This window comes from Polistes dominula, unplaced genomic scaffold, assembly GCF_049000335.1.
Source record: "Polistes dominula isolate Pdom_NZ unplaced genomic scaffold, Pdom_raw_medaka contig_24, whole genome shotgun sequence".
Taxonomy (NCBI): domain Eukaryota; kingdom Metazoa; phylum Arthropoda; class Insecta; order Hymenoptera; family Vespidae; genus Polistes; species Polistes dominula.
The window spans coordinates 3,327,215-3,347,705 of NW_028301150.1; the positions used below are offsets into that span (position 1 = coordinate 3,327,215).

Sequence of the window (20,491 nt, forward strand, 5' to 3'; positions counted from 1 at the left end):
TAGGAAAAAATTGTCGATATTTTCATAATATTTTCGACATCGTGATATATGCATTGATATAAAATTAAAAAAAAAAACGTGTTTGTGTATATACATATAAATAAATGAATAGAAAAATATTGCACAGACGTAACATATAAACTACAATAACTTGACTATGACGATGATTCAAAAAATGGAAATAAGAAGAAAAAAAAGAAAAGAAATATAAAAATAACGATTACGTCATTTTTCTATTCATGTACCAATACAAATGAAAAAACGTGTATTTCATAATTCTTCTATTAAATTTAGGTAAATTACGTTCGTTGTTTCAAAATACGAAGTGAAATCGAAAATGAATTATTACTAATAATAACATTCTTTTATATGTTGGGGGGTGTTCAATGAATGATCACGCGCGCGAAAGAAATATATCAAAATAAATGGTACTACAGTACATCGATCCTTTTTTTTTGGCTCTACCCTTTTCTTCTTATTTATTTCTTCTACATTTATTTATTTTTATTTTTTTTATTTTTCGTTCTTTCTTTTCTTCAACTAATCTTCGTCTACATTTTTCCTTTGTGTATATACGACGTACGTGACACCTAAAAGAATCCAAAGTAAAGCTGAAATGATTAGCGTGTACAAGTTGGTAGTATTTTTTGTTTTTTTTTTCTATTTTTCTATTTTTCTTTCTTTCTTTCTTTCTTTCTTTCTTCAAAGAACCAAACGTCCAGAAGAAATTTTATTAATATTTTTCAATCGATTTCGTTGTCAAAGAAACGGCGACCAGGACCATATTCGCGCGCGCTTGATCAGCAGCAGTAGCAGCAGTATCGTCATATTTCGTTAATTAATTTTTCGACAGGTGGATGAAAACAAACGCCCGAGGTCAATTTGTCGAATGACGAACACGTCGAAAAGTTTGCTAAATGGATTCGCATGAAATAACGCTTCTGACGAGAATAAGAATAAAAGTAATGAAACGAATAATGTGATCTAAATGAAATACTAACTTATATCCACGACGAACGATAATCGATATAATTATGATCTTTCAAGATAAATCTCGATCGATACTATTATAGTCGAGAAACGACGATTTGATTAAAACACGACCGACCTTGTTTTATTATTTTTTTTTTCTTTTTTTTTTCAACATCTACGACTATTATGAAAATATTTTTTAAAAAGATAAGCTAAATACAGGTTACTTTTCATGTATATATTATACGTTTGATATATTTTTTTTTCCTTTTGATAAAATAAATAATAAGTTTAGATTGAAAACGCGTGGTCGTTCTTGAGGTAGTAGCACGTAATGAGCACTGCGTATCGGAAAAACGACTATGCAGCGACGACGGCGAGGCGCGCGTTTGACAGTTCACCTTGACACAAGGATTTGACCGACGAGTAGAACGAGGGAGCAAGCAAGAAAGGGGGAGAGAGAGAGAGAGAGAGAATGAGAGAAAGGGAGAAAGAGAGAACGTGATATTCTCTGTCTTTCTTCACTCCTCCCTCAACCCACCCCCGAAGATGCCGGCGGGTACGTCGTATGATACGACACTGGTCAAACTAGGCTCCCCTTTGACCACTATAAAAATGACATTGACGTTGGTAAAAAAAAATATCACTCACCAAATGAAGCACCGTGTTGACAACTTCCCGATTAGACACCTGTCCCACTTCAATCAAGCCGATCAGGACGGCGAATTTCAAGCTGTCGTTCATCGCCATCGCCACCACCTCCTCAGGCCTCTTAATATCACTGAACGGTGGACTCTTCATGTCCGCCATCGCGCCGATTTTCGACGTTGTGGAATGCGATCCTTCCACAGGAAGAAAATCTACGACAGTTTACGCACGTACCGTCTTATCAACGAGAGCTTTTCACCGTCACATGATAATACAACACAAATTGATCTGCCATCTTTGAGAGTAGACACTGTTGTGAGGAGTTTGCCAGTACGCCAAAGGCAAAAGTTCCTAGAACGAGGAGCGCGCGCGCGACACACGTCCGTCCTGCCGCCTGTCGGCTGAAATACTAACATAGTCGGCGCGCGACGTACATATCCAATAGTGGTGGGGGTAAACCTACCTGTTCTTGGAGAGAGGTGACACACTCTCATGATAAATTACTGCATATTATCTATTCTTTATTTTATTGAAAAGGGAAATGATACTAAGTAAACAATATAAGCTATTGGATTGATAACTAAATAAATTAGAGTTATTAATAAAAGAGAAAAACAAATATGTATTTGCTGCTGCTCTGACATTTCGATCCACTTGTGATTTATATCAAATCAAAAATATATCGAATAATTTACAATAATACTTACAATTGATTTCTTTTTTTTTTTTTTATTTGTAATATTTCTATTAGCAATATATTCTATTAATATATCTTCTTCGTTATTCTTTAAATATTCTTTCCATTTTTCTTCTTCTTCTTCCGCTTTATTTATTATTTTTCATTTATTTATTAATCGTTTTTTCCAAACTTAAATAAAATATTTGCTAATAATTTAAATAAATTATAATTGCGTATTATAATTAAAATTACAATTAAAAATCGCATTAAGCAATAAAATATAAATATCTTTTATATATTTTGAATTTAAATGCACCGGATGCGTGACCATTATAATCTTGAATTTGATACTAGGGATATTTCTTTCATAACACGATATAGTAATTTTGATGACTTACTGATAATGCAAAGTATTTGACGGAAAAAGAAAATTTACTGTCACTGGAGTAGTTGGAGCTTTAAAAAATCTATGACAAGTGTAATGACGATGTTAATGTAACGGAATTCTGAGATAACCACAGAGACTTCTTGTAATCTAAATTATATTGATAATGTTTCTAGTAGGCTTGACAGGTGGAATAGCCACTGGAAAAAGTGCTGTAGCTAATGTATTTCGCGAACATGACATACCCGTCATCGATGCCGATGCAATTGCTCGCAAAGGTTAGATATGATTAATTACATTGCTAATGTCACTTTAAACAAAAAATGAATTTTTTTATATGAAAATTAAAATGCCAAGAATTAATGAAATTTTGCATTATTAAAATGTCATAGTTCGTGTAATTAAACGATATAATTATTTTTTTTTTTGAATGTCATTCTTTGCAATATATATATATACACATATATACATGACATATACTCTGCAATTTTGAAAGAACATTTTTTTTTTTACATACATCCCTCTAGGTCGTAGATCAAAGTCCTTCAAAATGATTTGCAATCTTTTTAATTTGTCAACGTGTAGAAACTACTTGAATAAATAAAGTATGTATGTACTTTTTTTAAAAATACAAAGTTTCTTATTTGAAATAATAATTAATCAATACTGTTTTTTGAATTCTAGAAAATATTGCTTTATAATAATAATCCTCTTTTTCTATATTTTCAGTTGTGGAGCCTGGGAAACCAGCATGGCATAAAATACAAAAGGAATTTGGACCTGAGGTATTTCTCAGTACAAAAGAACTTGATAGAGCCAAATTAGGCGATTTAATTTTCAATGATATTGAAAAAAGGAAAAAATTAAATGCCATTACACATCCTGATATATACAAGGAAATCTACTGGCAAACATTTAAATATTTTTTACAAGGCCATCCTTTCATAGTCCTGGAATTACCATTACTCTTTGAATCAGGACACATGTTGAATTATTTACACAAAATTATTGTTGTAACCTGGTAAGTTATTAATTTCTAGTTTTTAATTAAACCGATAGTAACACTTCTAATTATTCATATTTTTTTTTTTTTTAGCGAGGAGGATCTACAATTGCAAAGATTGATGGAACGTTCAGGTTTTACAGAATCTAGAGCAAAACTAAGAATAGAAGCACAAATGTCTCTAGAAAAGAAAGAAAAAATGGCAAACTTCGTAATTGAAAATTCAGGAAGCGAGCATGATACCAGAGATCAAACCATTAAAATAATTAATGTATTAAAATGTTCGAAATACCATTGGAAATTACGTTTTATAGTTGTTTTTTGTTGCACTGTTCTTTTAGCATTATTCTTGTTCTTTTTGTATTTAAGAAATAGATCATTTAAATCTCTGCCAACAACAGTATAGACATAAATGTTCTAACTAAAGTTACAATACAAAAATTCTGATAAAGATGAGAAAAACTGTAAGCCAAGTGTGATCATTTAATTGTTCTATATAAAAAAAAAAAATAAGTGATAATTGTATATGTATGTGCATTGGTACACTGCCATTAAAAATCACTGCTATCTTCTTTTATATGTATATTTATATATTTCAAAGTAAAAAATGAAATATATAAATTAATTGGAAATTAAATATATGTACTGAAAGATGCAAGATAAATTTCACAATAAACGATTACAGTACTGCACATATCAAAGATTTAACACAAACCAGAAATAATATTATATATAAAAAGTATTATTAAATTGCAACTTTCACTTTCTATACAATTAAAGATCCCGCAAACGCAAGAGAAAAATTATATGATTCTTTTGTCAAAAGGAATATATGGGATGAAAAGTGAATTTGTAACGTTGCGTAGGGCATTACAGATTTTAAATATTTTTATGTTATTTAAATAAGGAAAAAATAATACGTTAATTTTTACCAAATATGTATTGCAGTATATGATATTATTTGTTGTTATCGACTATATTATGTATGAAGATTATTCTTCTTTATACTTAATTGCATTTATGTTAATTTTGTTGAAATCGTAGATTGTGTTCATATTGATGGAAAAAAAAATGTAATATGTGGTGATACACATAATAAAGCTTAGGGATTTTTAATTAAAAGTTTCTTTTTTCTCGAATTTGTAAAAAATTCGAGTTCAATAATTCTTCTATTTCTGTTATACATTACCTATTTTAACATTTTGTTATTTTTTTTTAATTTTTTGCAAGAATAAATAAACTTGAAATATTTTCTTATAATTTATTATAAATATTTGATGTATCCCTATGATTATAGAATTGATAAGAATTCTTACCTTTTTTTTTTTTTCTTTTTTCTTATTTAAACTACAACGATTTTGTCAAAAGCTTACATAAATATGCACAATGGGCCTTGATGTGTATTTAATTTATTAAAATATTGCTATTTTATAAGAATAGTCGACTTATTTATTGAAAATGGGAGTATAAACATTTTTCTTGGAAGGGGGAAAAACAGTTAAGCAACAAAATATTTACAGCCTTGCATACGAAAAAAACAATTACAGGATTCGCTATTATCTTAACTCGGTGACAAATCTTCTCTGTAACCTAATATATTTCCTTCTATTTTGTACTTACATTAATTTAATAATCTAAATGAGTTCCTTCTTATACATAGATCTTATACTTTACAATTTTTCTTACAGATTCGTATAACTATCTTGCAAATGACTGACTACACTCATATATCGATATTTTTGTGATGTTCTTAATGTAAAATAAAGTCAATTATTTATTGTTTCTTTACTAATCTCTAAATAATCAATTATTTATGCATTAATAAATTTGAAACAATTTATATTTCAATCATACTTTATCTGATTACATTCATACTTCCCTCATTTACTACTTTGCAGAGTTAATTTCTATAAAAAGAAGTAAAAATATGATATTCGAGAAAAATTAGAACGACAGAAAGAAGAAGCAATATATACAAACCATGTGAAGATGTACAAACATCTTAAAAGAGTGCATGGAAATTGTACTGCTATAAAAATCGCATTTTTACGTTTACCCTGCGTAATAAATTATATAAATTGTCCGATATAAAGAACAGCAATTCTGTCAATATTTTTTTTTCTTTTTTGGTATGCTTTAAATACATCTTTTAGATGTACATAGACGCATTTCGGCTAGGTACATTTGTATTAGTTACTTTCTGCATGTTAATCATTGCTTTACAAGCTATTATGTAAACACGTATGTTCAAAGTTCGAGCCCCCAAAATCACAAATACAGAAAGCAACTATCTATTCCTTGACTCACCTAATAAATCGAAAGCTTTCTTTCGTCGATGCATTACTGCAAAACAGGCCTAAGTTCTTGAGTCATAATAGGATAGGAAACCAAAGGTGCGGTTGCACCTGATATTGAAAGAGGTAAACTGGCAGGTTGTTGCGTATTAGGTGGTTGTTGATTTGTTGCTTGTGGACCTGAACCACTCATCGTAATAGTCTGTTGTGCCATGGTCACAATAGGTGGTGGAATCGAAACGGGAGCCATGGACACCGCGGCAATAGATACGGGTGCGACCGTAGCTATGCTTACTGGAACAGTAGCTACACTTGCTGTGACCGTACGTAACGTACCAGCTGCTACTGCAGCATTGACCATTTGTTGTGGAGTGGGAGCTTGAGACGGTGGAACGGTGTTTGTAATTGTAACCGCTGGAACTGTTACAGCAGTCACATTTGCAGTTCGTTTCCCCGACATTCTCAATTGAGCATTTTGATCCAACAAAAATTCATTGGTTGCGGTTAAATCGCTGACCTATAATAATAATAATAATAATACTATTAATTAATATTCGATGATTCACCTAAAGAGTATATTACGAATCCGATAGAAATAATAACCTGTTTTTTTAATTCTTCTATATTTTTTCGTAACAACGCATTTTCATCCTCTAAAACAATAGCCCTTGCTTCATTACGAGGTATTACTGGATAATAATAGCCTGGTGTCACCGGCTGTGCTGTATGTTGATTAACAATTTGCGATGTTTCGAAGTGGACGACCGTCTCTCCGGAAACTATTCGTCGTTTTGGCTCCGGTGGGCCTATATAATCTGTTGGATGCTGTGATGTATTGTAGCCATTGCTTGCAACTAAATTGTGTTGCTCTTCCATCGTCCAATGGAAACTAAACAAAAAATATAATTTATAATTCAAATAAAAATAATGAAAAAATAAAACAATTATAATGAGTCATCATTACTCACTTTCTATCCTCCTCATATCTACGACTTTCGTTATTGTTAGGACTGTTGAAGTTATGGGGAGCTCTTGACGCATTATTATGTGCCGTTTGCGTCAAATTATGTTGTGGCTCATCCTTCTTTACGTGTCTGTATTTACACTGAGTCCTCTGGCAAGTACCTTTAATAAAATCTTTGCACAGAGGATACTCTGACTTTTCACCATTACTTTTCAACCTATTTAAAACATGAGCTGGTAACTCTCCCGTTGCACGAAAACGTTTTTCTTCGTTCTCTGTACAATGTAAAAATTTACAACCCGGCCAATTGCACATGCCATTTTGAAAGTCGTGACAAAATGTGTAACCCTCGACCGGATCATCGTCCGAACGTTCGTGAAGATATTTGCAACGTTTCCCTCGATGGCAAACATTCCTTAGAAAATCTCTACAAATGCGTGTTGGTGAAGTATCGCCATTCGTGACTTGTCCATCCGACATATTTTTATTTTGCTCGTTAGACGAGTTTTCCACCTTTTTATTCAACTTCTTCATTGCTCTAACATCAGCATTACAGGATTATAATACAATAATTGTCCTTGTGTATGGGTCGTTTTTATTAATTATAATATTCCTTTTTCCCCGAGACAAATTCCTGTAATTGAAGAAAGAAAAAATAATAATAAGAAGTTAGAAAAACAAAGAGAATAAAAATTCATATCTATTATTACGTATATATCTTACGTCGACACTAACGTGTAAGAAGGCATAGCAAACAACATCGTCTTTATATTCAAATGATCCTTCAAACCGCGAGGTACGTATCAGCGCGTATTTTCCTATCTAAATTACATAATCTATCACATCACGTCGCAAAAACGACGATGCTAACGAAAGAGATTCATTCATGAGGTCTACGCTATTTCAGTAACATATGGCTAATTGATATGAAACTGAATACAGGCTGAATTATCAAGAGAATGTAAAATAAAGATACGCGTCTTACACCACATGTAATTTTTTAAAAATAGAGCTCGAATCGATTGCTTTTTAATATTTTTTTTTTTTTTTTTTTTTTTTAAATACACTCTTCTTTTTCTAACTACTCTACAGGTTTATCCCACGTATACTTTTTCATAATTATTTTTATTTCAATTAACGTTTCACATTATAAAATATCTGTCATAAAAGCGTACACTTGATAAAAATTATAAAATATTAGACAACAAAACATTGATGATAATAATAATAATAAGTCACAATATTGTACAATTAAATGAAGACTTTTTCTTTTGTGTTCTTTCTTTTCTTTTCTTTTCTTTTCTTTTCTTTTTTTTTTCTTTTCATTTTAATTTATAAAAATGTTTGGATAATACATACAACTATAAATAATAATTTATCGTTTATTCTATTATGGTAGTTGCACATGCCTTAGGTCTTATAAAATGAGAAAAAGTACATTCTCAATTAAGTTAATTTTTATTACATTCTTATATGACTTATACATAAGTATTAAGGTTATATCAACAATATTATGTATAAGTAAGATTTACTATATAAATTTCCACGATTCTTTTGCCCTTTTCTAAATTCAACTGACGAAAGTGACGACGACAATCGTGGGGACTACTTGATTTTTTTTTTTTTTTTTTTTTTTTTTTTCTTTCAAAAGAAAAACATGAAGAAGAAGAACAAATGTGCCGGTAATTATAATAATGAATTAGATAAACAGAGAATTTTCTTTTTTTTTTTTTGTTTATTTATTTTATAATTTATCTTTTTATTTAAATAAATTTTTTATTGTATTTAATCCATTGTCATAATTATCAGCACAAATAATCTAATCTCTTCTTTTATCCCCTCTCCCCTTGTGTTCTCTGTTATAATTATATCTCTTTAATTCTTTTAACGCGGAAAATATTGATCGAGTAATGGCACTCTATTTAAAACTAACAAATTAAGAAGATACGATTAAATTTGATTATATTTGTATAAAAAGAATTCAATGGAAAAGTGTGTACTCATCTGGCAATAATCTGATTTTTTTAAATTTTTCTTGTATTAATTTTTTCGATTTTTTTCTTTCTTTTTTGTTTTTTTTTTCTCAATATATAGATGCCTAGGCCCAATTTATCGCTGTAAGAGATCGAAAACACCTTGTATCGATTAATTTTAAAAAAGTTTACAAGTATATATAAGAGAATAATCTGCTTAATAGTTATTAGGTCGCTTGATTAGATATGCCTTTTAATGTGATGATATCAATGCAAACAGAGAGATAAATAGAACATGCAGATTGGAAACAAATAAAAATTGTAATATAATCTCTTCTGTTTCTTTTTTTCTATTTTCTTCTTCTTTGTTCAATAATAATTAAATAATAATATAGATAGTGAGCATTTAAAGCTGTTGCAGCAATAATCCGTATAGACAAACATCGATTACGAACGAATAAATATATAATCATAATTATATGCTACCATTAAATAGAGAACTTGCAGAACCATTACAAAATCAATTTTATTTTAAACAACTCAATCAATAACATGCCTGTGCATGAAGCACGCTTGTGGTGAAAATCTATGCAATACACCTTTTTACAAATAACTGAACACGTGCCATATATTGTGAAACGACACTTCGTAACTATAAATGATAATATATTTAAAATAATGAAAATATTCATTTCAAAAGTACAAGGACTATAATATCTGTGTGTGTGTATTCATACGTGTAAGTGAATATGTATAATAGATATCATTGATGGATTAGAAATTTGATAAAAGATAAATAAGATATCTTGAAGAAAAAGAAGAAAAGATTTACAGCATCTTTATACTTGTGATTTTATCAAAATTTGTTCATATACGTAATTTCAAATTAATAATCAATTATAAAATAACGTTATATTTTTGTTTATATATCTTTTCTTACTTTTTGTTTGTTTTGTGTGTTTGTTGATTTTAATTTGTTACTTTCATACGCAGGCAAAAACAAAAAAGAAACAAAAAAAAAACAAAAACAAAAAAAACATATAACAAACGAAAAATGTTACGAGATAATATATTGATGAACACACTTTGCTCAGTTAATTTTGTGTCATAGCCACTTGCCATTCATTGATCGATCCAGCGAAGACGTTGCATTATAAATAATCGCGACGACGTATTAACACGAAGCGTGTGGCATTGTAATCCGATAATAAATACCACACTTTGAAAAGATATGATTATTCAGATTGGCAGCATATTGAACATTTTCAGTGGTATTGTCTAGTTTCTTCTCTAAATACGTTCCACCTAGCCATAGTTTCATTTTGAATCGATACACAATGCATGTACTCATAGAATATATATATATATTTATATATAATACTGCCTTTGATTTTTCATTCCTCCAAAAAAATGTCAAAAGAAAAGAAAGACAAAAAAAAAACATTAAAATTGAAAGTTATTAAATTCAGTTCATTAAGGATACATTCATTTGTGTATCATACTATTTACAGATTTGTTTAATCTCAATCGTACAAAAAAAAAAAAAAACGATAAGAGTTTTTCAGATAAAGAATATGAATTGTCCAGACCTAAATCCATTTTTTATAATTATACAGAATAAATCTTGAGTTTGTGATTGCACCACATATTTTATAATTAATATTATGTTAATTTTTTATTATTATTATTATTATTATTAATTATTATAATATTATTAATTATTATTATTTTGTTATTATTATTATTATTATTATTATTATTATTATTATTATTATTATTATTATTATTGTTGTAGATAAAAAATTAAAAAGGAGCCATATTATTTCTGATAAAGAAAATTATTTACAAAAGCAAAAAAAAAAACATTAGAAGATCTTTTCTAGCAACATGCACACTAATGCTATTACAATCGGAACAACGTAATGTATTGGCACAGTGTAGGTTGCGTTTAGCAGATCACCACACTGTTGTTTTAATGTCGTATATTTTTTTAATAGTTCTCCCCTTTCGATTAAAAAGGCATTGTACTTTTCTTTTACTATTACTAATTCTTCGTTAACTTCCTGCATCCTTTGAGCCTCATTTTTTGCACGATAATATAATTCTTTCAACCTATCCATAATAATTTCGGTTGGTCCATGAATCAACGAGTCTCTTAATTCTTCTAATTCCTGCTTGACCACTTGTTGCGCTTCTAGACTGTCTTCATCTTTTAAAGAATCAAAAGATCCAATTAGAGTGTGCAATATGTATTCTTTTGAATGCAAACTCTGCTGCATACTTTCATTCTTAGTCATAGGCTTTAATGTCTTAATATAATCTCCCTCTAAATGGTCTTCCTCACAGTCCTTATTTAAGTCAACTTTTTCATTAACATTCTTCTCTTCGATTTGTTCATACTTCTCTGTTATATTTTCTATTTCTCTGAAAGATTTTTCAGTATCTATGGCATTGCTTGATTTTTCTAATTGTTCACTCTCCTTCTCCATTTGTTCTGTCGGTTCATAATAAACTTCCAACTGCTCACCATTTTCATTAGATGCAAATCTAACTTCTGCTTTATGAGGTACACATATCTCTTTAGTTTCTCCAAAGGCATGTTCTTCTTTTTTGTTTTCTATAGTTGACTTTATGCTGACATCGTCACTAGCAATACTACATGTTTCATCGGTTGCATCGGAGTCTATCTCAGTATCCAAATTAATATCTGTATTGTCTAAGTTAGCATTTCCATTCACTAATGTTCTTCTAGATGGAGGTGGCAAAATGTACTCCGCTGAGTTATCAAGTCCCATTGGCATATCGTCCAATTTTTCTTTCGAACTAAATAATTCGGAATTTGCTACTTTTAATTGATTGGAATCTATATCTTGTAAATTCAATTGATTATCTTGTTCTTCTTTTAAATTACTTTCAGAATCCATTTCCAGATTGCCAAGGCTAATAGAATTTAACTTATTCAAAATTGCATTAATAGCATCGATAGGATTTTCGCCATCCTTCGAATCAAAATGTTCACTAGTTAATAATTTTGGATCCATATCTTGCAAAGTTTGCATATAATTTCTCAGGGCAGTGATCTGCTTAAAAATATGAGCCGAGCTTAATCTAGACATTTGTAATCGTGCCAACAAGTTTTGTTCTTTTGCCTCTTGTCGCTTCAATGTATTCAATGTAACTTGTACTTCTAGCTCCGCATTTTGCTTCACTACTTTTAAGTCTTCTTCAGTTTCCAAAAGTTTAGTATTCGTTTCTTTAAGTTCCTTTTGTAGTTCAGCATATTTAACACTAAGTTCTTGTAGTTCATTTTGAGCATATTTTGAAACACTGTGCAAACTCTGATTTTCTTCTTCAGTTTCACTTAATTGGGTTTCGACTTGTACTAACCGTTTAGTAATTTCCAGCTTTTCTTGTAAAATTCTTTGTAATGCTTCCTTCGCTGTATTTTGATATTGTGCTTTTTCTTCTTGAAGTTTAACAAGTTCATTTCTAATTTTATCTTCGGTATAGTTTTTTGAATAAACAACAAGTTGATTTTCAACAGTCTCAACCCATGATAGTAACCGGTCTTCGGTTATCAATGCTTTCCATGATAGATTAGTAACTTTGCGAATATTTTCTACCAATTGTTGAAGATGTCCTAATTTAGAATTAAGTGCCTTTTCCCTTCTAGAAGCTTCTTGTATTACTTGATACAACTTATATAAATCCTCCAAAGAAACATTACTACCTACTGGAGTAACCGCTGTGCTTGGACTAGCTTTAACTTCTTTGCCATCAGGTAGAAAAAGCTTTATCGTAGCCACTATGCAACCATGTGTGACTTTCTTTGAATTTTCCACAACATCCACTCCGAATTGAACTATGTCACCGGAGTAAACTTCTTCTGCTGCAGATTCTAGACCAGAAGTACTTAACCTTTGATTATTAATGAATGTTCCATTGCTACTACGAGTATCTTGTAAATAAAATTTGCCACTAGAATACCAAAGCAATGCATGATTCCTTGACAACACTCTGCAGTCAAAGATTGCATTATTTGGGGCAGCTCTTACCCTGGCCACCGAACGACCTATTTTCACAGGCTCTTCCAAAGTCAGAGTACGATCTTGAAACGGATGAGAGTTGTCCCTGCAAATCAGGACAACTTTTGGTGCCATCTTATTGTCCTGCATGTTGTTCAAGCTCAGGTTGTTATTATTCTGAGCAGCAGGATAATTGGCATATTGTACCCATCCACCACTGGCTACAACCATAGCCGAATATCTTGGATGCACCAGACAGAGTTAACTGTATTCCAAAATAGCCTTGAAAATGTAATAATATTATTTAACGATAAATTGTCGAGAAAAAATGCGGAAGAGGAAGATAAAAATTTGCACGCAATATTACTATATTGTTCATCGAGATAAAGTTCAATCAATCGTTTCTTCTTAATTTTATGTACTTAAGCACGCACCATGTACTTCGTACACACCCGAACTTCAGAATTCGGTCACGAGAAGAATCGTGCTCGAAACTCTTGCGACCTACGACTCGTCACGCCTCCTCGTGACAGACAAATTAGCATGATTTCAACGATGGAAAGAAATCTTTTTCTTTGTTAGTATATTACGTTAGTCGTCGTTGTCGTCGTTTTCCTTTGATCGTTCTTCGTTTCTCTTTATTGAAGAATTTTCTTTTTCGCGTATAATATTATATCGTCTCGGTACGATAGGATCGAAATGAAAAGATGTTTCGTATTATTCTTTCTACTTTGATTTTTCTTCTGCTTAAGAAAATAATTCACTGCTCGAACCGTATCTTCTCAAATTGATAACTGATTATACAGAGTTACATGAAATAGGTATGTTTCTCGAAATAAGCAGATCGGCCACTGTCCTTCTCTTTCCCTCTCTACACGTTAGCACTTTCCTCCCTCTAAACGAGTCCTCTTTTTAACGCCTCCTTTCCTTCTCTCTATCTTGCACTAACTCTTCCACCTTTCGCTTTTACGCTCTCTATACGTTTATATATTTTCACTAATCTCACACAACATATAAGACAACAATAATTCTTGAAGATACATTGTTCTAAAATCAAGAACAAAGTGACTTGGAATTATTAAATGATTTGTAATACTGTATATAACCCAGTCAGTATAGGAGAAGTTTGACAAAATTGTCAGCTGCGCAACTGAACTCGCGCATCGGTCGGCCATGTTAACAGCCGCCAATCGCCATCCAACATCCTCGACCACACGTACGCGTACGCGCATATACACGGCTATGTGTGTGTGCGTGCCATGTATCGCTTACGGCAGCGAATATACCTGAAGCCCGTAACTTAACCGCTATAGGTTATGTTATATGGAACTAGCAAACGAAAGAACAAGCAGCCTGGCAAGAACTTGTCTCTATCGGTGGGAAATATCAGAAACAGGAAATTAACTAAATAGATAAAATGACGTTTTTATCGTTATTCTCTCTCTCTCTCTCTCTCTTCTAATATGAATTTTATTGAAAAATAATGAAATCTATCTAGAGAAATATATGAAAAATATTAATGATAATATAATAATGTCACGTTTATTAATCCTATATTCATTCAAAGATGTTTAAAAGCAAACGATCTAAACTAATTTTATCTTACTTTGTTTGGAATTCTATGAAAATGAGTAATTCTTGATGACGACGATGATATAATTAAAGCACGTACATATTATGCATTAAAGCGTACTACAAGAGACGAGTTCATTCTAATCGATTATAATTAAAGACCAATCGAATAAATAACGATTAAATAAAAAGTTAATAATAAAGCTGATATCACATTATAAACCTGAATAAGCTTTTACTTCTCATTAATGTGAATATAAAAAACGACGAATCATAATATTATATCGTCTAATCCTTTCACTTTTGTGTCCTCTTCGTTTCGTGCGAGCGAGCGGCGTCCCATTACATCACGTGATCTATCTCCACGCCGATCTTAATAATTTCAAATATGCGCGGGCGTTTCTTCCTTGAATGTCAATATAAAATCTTTTTAAAAATATCATGCTACGATATTTAAAATAAATCTTCGTATCGATTATTTTTAATATGCTTCTAAGTTTTATTAACTATATTCTATCTATATATCGTCTATAATTTAATATTCTTTCTACTTTGTAATATTTCTTTTAAAATATATTACATTTTTTTAAATATAAGAAACACGACATAGATCAATTCAGTGTTAATTTTAAAAACTTCTATAATGCAGTCTTTTCTATTATATTAATGACGCCACTACGGGATACTATGTTTGTTGTACGTTTAGTACATGTTATATGCACGGCCACGACTTAACCTCAAAATCTGGTTCTCTATTAAAGTAATTCCCTATACATTTCATTGTATTGACAACTATCTAAAAATTAAAAAGATATCCGTGTAAATGTGAAATTCTTATTAATAAATAAATATTTTAACGTTTTTAATCAAATTGAAAATAATTTTGAACGAGAATAGAAAAGTGACGTTGACGTAAAGAAAGATATTTTTTTTTTAAGGTTAAAGTTTACATAAACAATTTTAAACTTCAATTTCTGATATTAAGTTTTAAAAATAACTGAATCAAGTAAAATGTCAGATGAGGAGGATTATATGTCTGATAAATTTTTGGAATTATCTGAGAAATGCGCTACGCCAAGTCTAGTTCATAGACACACGGATAGAAGACAGTTTGAATTAGAAAAAAAAGGGCAGAGATTGAAGCAAAAATGAAAGAAAAAAATAAATCGATACATTTAATAGAGCATGAAAAACGAGAAGAGGGCTTGTCTAATGCCATAACAAGTAATAACAAAGGTGAGTTCTACTAATAACTTATGAGATTAGTTCTATTTATTTGCTCTTTTTCTTTTTATAGGTTTCGCATTGCTTATGAAAATGGGATATAAACCAGGACAAGGTATTGGAAAAACAGAATCAGGTATTATCGAACCAATTGGGGTTGAATTGAAAGCTAATCGACATGGACTAGGCAAAGCACCAAAACAAAAAGTAACCAAACCAAAAATTGTGAATACACTATTAGATAATTCACACATGAAAAATTTTCGAGAAAGAATAGCGGAAAAAGAATTAGAAAAAATGTTAAAGTTAGATTTATACAAAAGTCAGAAGATTTGTCAACAACTAGATACTAAAGCAAATATAGAAGAACCTCAGGAATCATGGTTTTGGTTAAATGACACAGAGAAAGAAAAAGAAGAAGAAGAGAAAGAAGAAGAAGAAGAAAAAGAAGAAATAGAAGAAGAAGAAGAAGAAGAACTTACTGTTAACGAAAAATTAGATATTCTAACAAAATATTTACGTGGAAAGTACTTTTATTGTATTTGGTGCGGTGTATTATTTGATAATGAAGATGACTTAAGGGATAATTGTCCAGGATGTACAAGAAATGATCATTAGAAAGTGCATTAAAAAATAAATATTCGATTAAATAATTTAATATACTAATTTTATACATTACACTGTTGTTTAATGTTACTAAATGTAAATACGAGTTACACAGGATGAAAAAATGTCTTAGTAAAGGCAGGCAAGTTCCTTCGATACCCCTACCACGTATAAAAACATAAAAAAGCTATTAAATACATAATGCAAAATATTCTGAAAATAGTATATCATGCTAGGAAATCAAGCACATTATAGCATAAAAGCTAGAAGTGGTTACAATTGCTATTAAGTCTTAGCAGGGGTTCGACACCACAAGCTGTTATATGCAAGAGGGTTACTTTCTTATAAAAGCAAGTATTTCCTTTTCTCTGGTTTCATTTCTCCTTTGTATTTTGATCAGATCTTTACTAAAAGAAAACTAATCCTCTGAAAAGAAATTCTTTAAATATTATACCCATAATGATTAAATTCACCTCATTTTTGATCATTATTTTGTCCTGTTATAATTTTTGTGTCATTGCACAGATATTAGAAGATGAAAATTGTGAAACATTACAATCAGAAATTCATATTACCAAAGGTACAAAGTATTAAGATATATAACTGATAAAAATAAAAATAAAATAAAAGAGGGAAAATATAATTTTACTACTTTCTTTTATAGATGAATATGATGAAGTTGGACATATAAAGAGAACATGCAGTGGTGATATATCAGTCACTAAGTGCGAAGGATTTTGTACGTCACAAGTACAACCAAGTGTTATTACTGCTACTGGATTTGCTAAGGTATATACTAATTATGATATATAATAATGCAAAAAAGCATATGAATTATAAAATAAAATAAAATAAAATACATACATACATACATATATATTCTCCATTTTTCAGGAATGTTATTGTTGCCGTGAAAGTTATTTAAAAGAGAGACTTGTTATTTTAAATCAATGCTACGATGCAGATGGAATAAAGTTAATGAACGACGAAGATGGAGTTATGGAAATAAAATTACGAGAGCCTGCAGAATGCAAATGTATAAAATGTGGAAATTTTTCCAGATGAAATATTAAATAAAATTAACTTCAATTGATGTAAAGTTGTGATAATTAATAACTTGAATTAAAAATGTGAAGATACTTGTATCACTGCTTACAATAAATTATATTCATAAAAATATGTTATCTATATATTCTTTACCTTTCCAAATGTCATATAACACTTTTCTTTACTAAATAAATTCTATTATGAAAACGAGAAAAAGAAAGAGAAAGAGAAAGAAAAAGATATTAGCAATAATAAGCAAATACTATTAATATTTGAATATGTAAACGAAAGTACTTTACCGAAAATTCAATAGTTACAAAAGTATCAATTAAATTAGGAAAAATATAAAATTCAATTTTCAAAATTTTACTATAATTTTTGTAATATCTAAATAAGTTTTTAAGAACAAAATTAAGTTATATATTCATATATAATAATATTAAAAACATATAATACATTAACGATATCAAAAAAGGAAATAATAAATCAGATAGTTGGGTCTAGTGACTTAATATTATTATTTCTAATGCTCTATTCAATTTGATCTTTAAATAATAGTATAACTACTTTGAAGCCATGATTAAGGGAGTAATTTTTAATACATTCAATCAAATTTTATATAAAATTCTTCTAAAACGTATTAAATAAATGATACAAATTTATTAAATGAATATATAAAAGTTTACTGCTATTATGTCATTTAAGAAAAGAAGTAGTAATAATAATTGCTTTAAATAACAAAATATTACATGTTTTTATATCGTTATATGTTAATTAATACTTCTAATTATGTGTATTTATAAATATAACACTAATAAATAATTTAAAATTATATATAATTCCAATAATACTGCTTTCCAAGTTCTTCAAATGTTTATATTAATTTATATGAATATACCATGATTTCTCATATATATATATATAAAATAATAATATCATAATGCTATAAAAAGTTCTGAGTTGAAATTGGTAATACTTTCACAAAGAAATACTTCCATAAGTATTTCATTGTAAAATTGAATAATATAAAAAATATATGAATAGTTAATATTTTGTTATTATAAAAACACGTATTAAAAATTAATACCATTCATTATTTTGTTAATAATAGTATTATTTTTTTAAATTTTGATTACATAATATCTAATAGCAATAACCTTTTATTGTAGAATTAAGTAAAAGATTATAAATACTATATGCATAAAAGGAGGTAAAAATGTAATAGTTGTTTGAATTTGATATACACACCGTTAACATTATTTAGAAGTGTAGTATAGAGAAGGGAGGACAAATGGACACCTGCAGAGTATAAAAGCTAACAGCGAAGGCTCAACAAGCACAGTAAAGTGCCAGAGATTGAGCAGAATGTATCATAATAAAAAAATGTTTTGGTGCCACATTGGTAAATAAAAACAAAATTATTTTCAATAATCAAATATAAAATATTTGAAATAGTTAACCCTTTATATAACTTCAAAGTTAGATGTAATAATGTTTAATTTTCTTACTTACTGTGTAGTTATAACGAGTTTGGTGATGTATACCCTTTTTGAGAAAACCAAAGCAATCGTAGGAATTGACGAATGTCAAGCTACTCCAGTGATACACTTTCTCCAATATCCAGGCTGTATTCCTAAACCAATACCTAGTTATGCTTGCAGAGGACGCTGCAGCAGCTATCTACAGGTAAAATAAAACATATTTTAATTATGTACACAAATGATTTTAAAACATTAATATCTTAAAGTGATTAAAATAATGTTGTGTCAGCTTTTAGTTCAAATCAATAGGAATTATAATACCTCATTTTTACACAAGAAATGTTCAAAATAGTTATATTCTAATTGTATTAAAATTATTTTTAACAAAGAGTTGAAAGAATATGAAAATTATCACAATGATTTAATGTAATGATTGTATGATTGACTAATATTTATTTTAATTTTAATCATTTAATATTATTTCATTAATATTTGTAATAAAATCAAAACTTATTTTTATGAGCAAAGAAATACTACAAGTGAAAACACAGAAAACATTCTAAGATTGAAAAAATGTCTTAATTATTGTTTGAATAGGTCAATAGTAAACAGATGATTTTATAAATAAAGTGGATATTATATTAGGGAAATATATTATAATTTAAAATAAAGTTAACATTCTTGAGTGAGCAATTGTTTTGGATACTATTTGAAAAAAAATATTTGATAACTGAATATATATTTCACATATACTGATACCACATCTTGGTTATTGAAATTAATATAAATAATTGTAAAATAAAGTTTAAAATTACCTTTCGCTACAGGTGTCCGGATCAAAAATTTGGCAAATGGAAAGAAGTTGCATGTGCTGTCAAGAAAGCGGCGAAAGGGAGGCTAGTGTATCCCTTTTCTGTCCCAAAGCAAAACCAGGAGAGAGAAAATTCCGAAAGTTGAGTTTATTTTCTTAAACCCTTTATTGAACTTAAAAACTTCTTGTAAAACACCATAAATTTTTTAAATTTGATTTTAAGTGTTGTTTTCACACTGATATTAGCAGCAAACCGTTTGACACCACGAGTTCTGCACCGCCATATTGTTTTCGTGTATAAACGGCCAGTACTGGAGGTCCAGAAGATGACGATCGCGGGAAATTCAAATGATGATTGACATATATCTCGAAAATAATTTTTAAAAATATCATTGTAATACTTTTTGTTACGATTCAAATCAGATTTTATTTAATTCTTTATGTTTTTAAATTCAACAAAAGTTAAAATATTACGTGTATACATTATTTTTATCTAAAGTTTTAATATATTTGTATTTTTATTTTATAGGTTGTTACTAAAGCCCCGTTAGAATGCATGTGCAGACCATGCACTAGTGTCGAAGAATATGCTATAATACCTCAGGAAATAGCCGGATTTGCTGAAGAAAGTCCATTTGCAACGTCTGCTCATTTTAGACGATCACCTGGTCTGCAGTAACTTCATTTTTAATCTCTTGATGTATTTTAAAAATATAATAAATCAATATGATTAAGAAATAGTATTATGCGAGCCTATGATTAAAAATATTTTTCCTATTTTCTTAATAATGTAAATTAATAATTTAA

At 29.5% G+C, this 20,491-nt stretch overlaps 7 protein-coding genes across 17 annotated transcripts in view; 4 read left to right on the plus strand and 3 right to left on the minus strand.

Moving 5' to 3' along the window:
* The window catches only part of LOC107064762 (neurobeachin-like), a 136,812-nt gene extending 134,846 nt beyond the window's left edge, over window positions 1-1,966 (minus strand). For 2 of the 6 annotated variants that reach the window (XM_089177522.1, XM_089177521.1), the window contains exon 1: window positions 1,624-1,965. In XM_089177522.1, the coding sequence (XP_089033648.1) occupies window positions 1,624-1,782 (159 nt within the window). In that variant the 5' untranslated portion in view covers window positions 1,783-1,965. Of the gene's footprint in view, window positions 1-448; window positions 591-1,623 lie in introns of those variants that run through there. The other 4 variants (XM_089177520.1, XR_016178292.1, XM_089177519.1 and 1 more) reach the window with 4 other exon arrangements.
* A 720-nt stretch (window positions 1,967-2,686) lies between these two features.
* On the plus strand, window positions 2,687-4,200 carry Dpck (Dephospho-CoA kinase). The gene is made up of 3 exons (XM_015317760.2): window positions 2,687-2,962; window positions 3,414-3,705; window positions 3,781-4,200. The coding sequence occupies exons 1-3, from the start codon at window positions 2,851-2,853 to the stop codon at window positions 4,091-4,093; spliced, it is 717 nt and encodes a 238-aa protein (XP_015173246.1). The 5' UTR covers window positions 2,687-2,850; the 3' UTR covers window positions 4,094-4,200.
* Window positions 4,201-4,934: 734 nt separating this feature from the next.
* LOC107064784 (zinc finger CCCH domain-containing protein 10) lies at window positions 4,935-19,042 on the minus strand. 4 transcript variants are annotated; one of them, XM_015317818.2, is made up of 4 exons: window positions 18,905-19,042; window positions 6,950-7,579; window positions 6,585-6,870; window positions 4,935-6,498 (listed from the first exon to the last, which is right to left on the minus strand). In XM_015317818.2, the coding sequence occupies exons 2-4, from the start codon at window positions 7,477-7,479 to the stop codon at window positions 6,028-6,030; spliced, it is 1,287 nt and encodes a 428-aa protein (XP_015173304.2). In that variant the 5' UTR covers window positions 7,480-7,579; window positions 18,905-19,042; the 3' UTR covers window positions 4,935-6,027. The 4 variants fall into 4 exon arrangements, with proteins under 4 accessions (XP_015173304.2, XP_089033924.1, XP_015173307.2 ...); XM_089177798.1 differs by lacking the exon at window positions 18,905-19,042 and adding an exon at window positions 10,038-10,318; XM_015317821.2 differs by lacking the exon at window positions 18,905-19,042 and adding an exon at window positions 7,681-8,241.
* Slmap (Sarcolemma associated protein) lies at window positions 8,385-14,519 on the minus strand. Of its 2 annotated transcripts, none has more exons than XM_015317817.2 (2): window positions 13,378-14,519; window positions 8,385-13,225 (listed from the first exon to the last, which is right to left on the minus strand). In XM_015317817.2, the coding sequence occupies exon 2, from the start codon at window positions 13,172-13,174 to the stop codon at window positions 10,784-10,786; it is 2,391 nt and encodes a 796-aa protein (XP_015173303.2). In that variant the 5' UTR covers window positions 13,175-13,225; window positions 13,378-14,519; the 3' UTR covers window positions 8,385-10,783. The 2 variants fall into 2 exon arrangements, with proteins under 2 accessions (XP_015173303.2, XP_015173302.2); XM_015317816.2 differs by having other exon boundaries at window positions 13,311-14,519.
* On the plus strand, window positions 14,772-16,397 carry LOC107064785 (G patch domain-containing protein 11). The gene is given in 3 exon segments (XM_015317822.2): window positions 14,772-15,638; window positions 15,641-15,751; window positions 15,813-16,397. Coding segments are annotated over 3 exon segments (768 nt in total). The 5' UTR covers window positions 14,772-15,526; the 3' UTR covers window positions 16,358-16,397.
* Pburs (bursicon subunit partner of burs) lies at window positions 16,540-17,524 on the plus strand. Of its 2 annotated transcripts, XM_015317825.2 has the most exons (4): window positions 16,540-16,695; window positions 16,871-16,925; window positions 17,010-17,134; window positions 17,240-17,524. In XM_015317825.2, the coding sequence occupies exons 1-4, from the start codon at window positions 16,669-16,671 to the stop codon at window positions 17,408-17,410; spliced, it is 378 nt and encodes a 125-aa protein (XP_015173311.1). In that variant the 5' UTR covers window positions 16,540-16,668; the 3' UTR covers window positions 17,411-17,524. The 2 variants fall into 2 exon arrangements, with proteins under 2 accessions (XP_015173311.1, XP_015173310.1); XM_015317824.2 differs by having other exon boundaries at window positions 16,540-16,925.
* Window positions 18,642-20,427, plus strand: Burs (Cuticle-tanning hormone bursicon). Its single transcript, XM_089177799.1, has 3 exons — window positions 18,642-18,794; window positions 18,912-19,078; window positions 19,701-20,427. The coding sequence occupies exons 1-3, from the start codon at window positions 18,758-18,760 to the stop codon at window positions 19,842-19,844; spliced, it is 348 nt and encodes a 115-aa protein (XP_089033925.1). The 5' UTR covers window positions 18,642-18,757; the 3' UTR covers window positions 19,845-20,427.
* Window positions 20,428-20,491: the final 64 nt, after the last annotated feature.